The sequence below is a fragment of the Euprymna scolopes genome, chromosome 32 (assembly GCF_053919585.1).
Source record: "Euprymna scolopes isolate OS-2025 chromosome 32, ASM5391958v1, whole genome shotgun sequence".
Classification (NCBI taxonomy): Eukaryota; Metazoa; Mollusca; class Cephalopoda; order Sepiida; family Sepiolidae; genus Euprymna; species Euprymna scolopes.
In genome coordinates, this window is record NC_136513.1 from 71,102,356 (window position 1) to 71,106,300 (window position 3,945).

General features: G+C 35.1%; 1 protein-coding gene across 1 annotated transcript; it reads left to right on the top strand.

Moving 5' to 3' along the window:
• The first annotated feature begins 348 nt into the window (after positions 1-348).
• LOC145256116 (UDP-glucuronosyltransferase 1A1-like) lies at positions 349-1,607 on the top strand. The gene has a single exon (XM_080114702.1). The coding sequence runs from the start codon at positions 500-502 to the stop codon at positions 1,121-1,123; it is 624 nt and encodes a 207-aa protein (XP_079970828.1). The 5' UTR covers positions 349-499; the 3' UTR covers positions 1,124-1,607.
• The last annotated feature ends 2,338 nt before the right edge of the window (positions 1,608-3,945 follow it).

Genomic DNA, 3,945 nt, shown 5'->3' on the forward strand with positions numbered 1-3,945 from the left:
TCACTTAACAAACCTGCTTTTTCAAACTAATAATAGTCCTACGTTTTTAGGGATCATCAGTTGTTTACCATGAAACACCACAGTAGATAGATAGATAGATAGATAGATAGATAGATAGATAGATAGATAGAATTTTCGTTTTTTGTTTATTTACTTTTTATGAAATCAAGTAAAAGAGCGTTTTACCTTAATGCCAGTTGGGAATAATTTTCCCTTCACCAATATGATGATCCCAGATGGGGAGCGACATGTGTATATTTTTTAATTTAATGATCTATGGACATTATAAGTATAAATATAGATGCATAAAGAATATGCGCATGCCTAAGAATCTGACCATTTTCTTCATGTTCCGTTACCAGCGCTTCCGAATGTGAAATACATTGGTGGATTAGCTGTTCGACCGGCAGAACCTCTTCATGGAGAAATTAAGGATTTCGTTAAAGCTTCCAAAAATGGAATCATTGTTGTATCCCCAGGGACGGTTGTCAATTGGGACATGAGCTTAAATAAAATGGCGGATGCGTTTAGTAAGATTAAATACGACGTCGTTTGGAAACATTCAAATTTTTCCACTTCTCACCGAAATGTCCTGATAAGAAAATGGCTGCCACAGAATGACCTTTTAGGTCAGCCAAATACGAAACTGTTTATCTCTCACTGTGGCAACAGTGGTCAGTATGAAAGCCTCTACCATGGAATTCCTCTAATTTGTTTTCCACGTATTTGCGATCAAATATACAATGGTCGGTCTTTGGAAGAAAAAGGATATGCGATTACGATGGATATAAAAAATTTCACGGTTGATGATTTCGTAAAAAACATCAAAGAAGTCATTGAAAACCCAGTTTACAAAGCAAACATCGCCAGGGCAAGCGAGATTTTTCGATCACGCAACGAACTGCCGTCACAAAGAGCGGCCCGTTATGTGAATGAGGTCATCAAATATGGCGGCGACCATTTGCGCTCGGAACTTCAAGATGTTCCCCTTTATGAGTTTTTAATGCTTGATGTTTTGGCCGTTGTCGTTACGGCCTGTATTAGCAGTTTTGCTCTCGCATATTGTATTATAAGGAAATGCTTTATTAAATTTTACAGTGTTAGGAAAACGAAAACTGAATAAAATAATGATGGTGTGATGAAATTTTTTTATTACGTTATATTCAGAAAAAAAAAGAAACTTCGCGATCATATAGTGATCACTGATTTTTAAATGTGAATTCGGCGTACCGTGTTCGAATACTGTTGAAGCGAAACCTAAACAAAGAAGCATGTATTATTTTATTTATTCAGAAAACATTAAATTTTTGTCACAGTTTAAAGAAAGCCTTAGTAAAAATTTTAGTTGATATTTTAACAAGAACGGACGTCCACAATAGTTAACCGTCTAAAATCCATAAAGCAAAAACAACAACATATATTTATATAAAATACAATAGAATGGACTTAGTATTAATATTTAAGCATAATATTTAATGCTTGATATTGTTATTACAGTTTGTATTAGGTGTTGATCTCTCGCATATTTCTTTGCGCAGAAATATTTTACTATATTTTGCTCGAATAAAAAACTAAAATTGAATAAAAAAAATATTCGTCGTTTTCGTTGTTGTTACTATAAGTACTGGCGTGCAGATAGATTGCAAAATATGAACTATACTGTACGCAATAATTGTCTATTTAGTTACTTGCTTAGATAATAAGATGTAATGTTGTGACCCTTTGTCTGTGATCATAGCGTAGTATATGTGTTAACTGTGGCAAGCAGGGTCAAGGGCCAAAACATTATTATTATTATTATTATTATTATTATTATTATTATTATTATTATTATTTATTGATTCGAGCGACATCGGGTCGCTGGATCGATTATTATTTGATTAGAAAAATAAACAATTAGATTGGGAAAAAGTGATTGACAGCAAATAATAATATCGCTACAAAGGAATGTGAAAATAGATGTAAATATGATTTTTGATTTGCATAAACAAATAACTAGATTGAGGTTACATCAGCTGTTGGTCTGAGACACGTAATGAGATGTAGATTTGGGGATTTCTAGTCAGTCATGAGCTGGACATCAGAGAGAACGGACGACTCAAGGGGAAGTTGGTCTCTCCATGACGCAGGGAGCGGCGTTTCCTCAGCCAGCCAAGATGTAAAAATGATGTAATCTTTGAAGATGTCAGCTGAAATCATGAAAATACATGTTCGTAAATAATTCAGGTGTGTGTTGGGTTATTTACATCTGTTAAAAAGAACTGTTTGTCTACAACTGTTTCGATAGGTCCACGTCTATTAGTCTGTTAGAACTGTTGCATAAATGTAAAAATATATACACTAGACGATCGACTAAATGACACGGCGTATATACATACACGCATTTACACATACATGAATATAAAGATAAAATATAAACCCACTATTCAACATGTACGTCGTTATGGAAAATATTCATATACACACACAACGTAACAAAAATAGAATTATTGAGAAATAAGTGTTCGAACATTCTTGTTTTCATTGTTTTCCGTGTAAAGACCAATTGGGAAGACGTGTTCATTTTGGCTGGTGCTGTGTTCGTTTACGTATGTGTAGATGCCAATGTGTGGGTTTATATTAGCGCTTCTCTTAGAGAGTGTATATCAGTTTGTCAACCGGGGTTCCGCGGAACCCTAGGGTTCCGCCAGTACAGTCCAGGGGTTCGACAATATTTAAATTTGAAAAAGGAACAAATAAACTGAAAGTTAAATTCAATTTTCAGAATTTATATATTCTTATTACAGTCAATGTCAGTCTTGTGCCTGTTGTCAGCAAGGCAGTTTTATATGGAGAGAAAGAGAGGGTAACATGATGCTGAGAGAGGAAGGAGAAGGAAGAGGGACCAGCGTGAAAGAAGAAACTGAAACGTCTAAATAGCATGAACACCGTCTCCTCGCCCATCGAGACAGTAGTGAACGTGTACATCCTTGAAGAAGTCCCCCTCACCTTTTCTGATTTAAGACATGCGCAAAGGGTCAGCCGGAAGGAGGGTCTTCTGTTAATCGTTCTTACTGTGAGAAGTCGACGGTCACGTTGGATGTGAGAAAACGTGGCTTCCACTAGCAAAATGCTACACCACTAGCGAAATACATGTGCACCCAATAAAAACTGGACGAAAAAATACGAGATTAACCATAGCGAAACACATTTGCGCCAGATAAAAAACTTTCCAGTACTCGCCTTTAGTATTCGTGTAATCATTTTTTTTCATATAACATTCTTTCATTTTCTGATTATTTCAGCGTCCCAAATTATACCTAGGAAAATATGCTTATTTTTGCTATATATATGCTGGTTATCTCCCTCAGATTGGAGTTCTGTTGACATAAGCGCCTTTCCGTTTCTTAGCTAGTATTAATTTTTACCTCCAAAATTCTCACTCCGAATTTGTCTTGTTATTTCCATGTGAATTCCATACGTGACTTGATAAGAGGTATCCTTTTCTCTTTCCGTTCATTTTTTTATTTTCATCACTAAATTTAGCGCAGTTCTTTTGGTGCTAACAGTACATATAAAATTTTGTTTACAGATTTATAATCATGGATAGATTTGTGAAAAAACGCAAGGTAGATGGGAATGAACAGACACAAGATATGGAGCAGTCTATTGAAGTGGCAGCCCCGTCGAAATTATCAAAAAATAATGGAATCAATCTACAACTTAAAGTTCGTCAATATTGTGAAAATTGCATTGCCATGCGATTTACTTGAACAGGAAACCCAGAGTGTCCTTCACCTTTGTTTATTATTTGTAGGGAGAAACTGAAACGACACTTAACAACTAAATATCCAGAGTTGTCGAGCAAAAATGAATATTTCAAACGAAAACTATCATTAAATAAAAGGCAAGTTTCTATGTTTAAGTTGTTTAAGTTAGTTCAAGTTAAATTGACCAGCACGGCTT

What these genes read in the sequence shown, in the direction of transcription:
- LOC145256116 (XM_080114702.1), top strand. Translation starts at nt 500, where the DNA reads ATGAGCTTAAATAAAATGGCGGATGCGTTTAGTAAGATTAAATACGAC.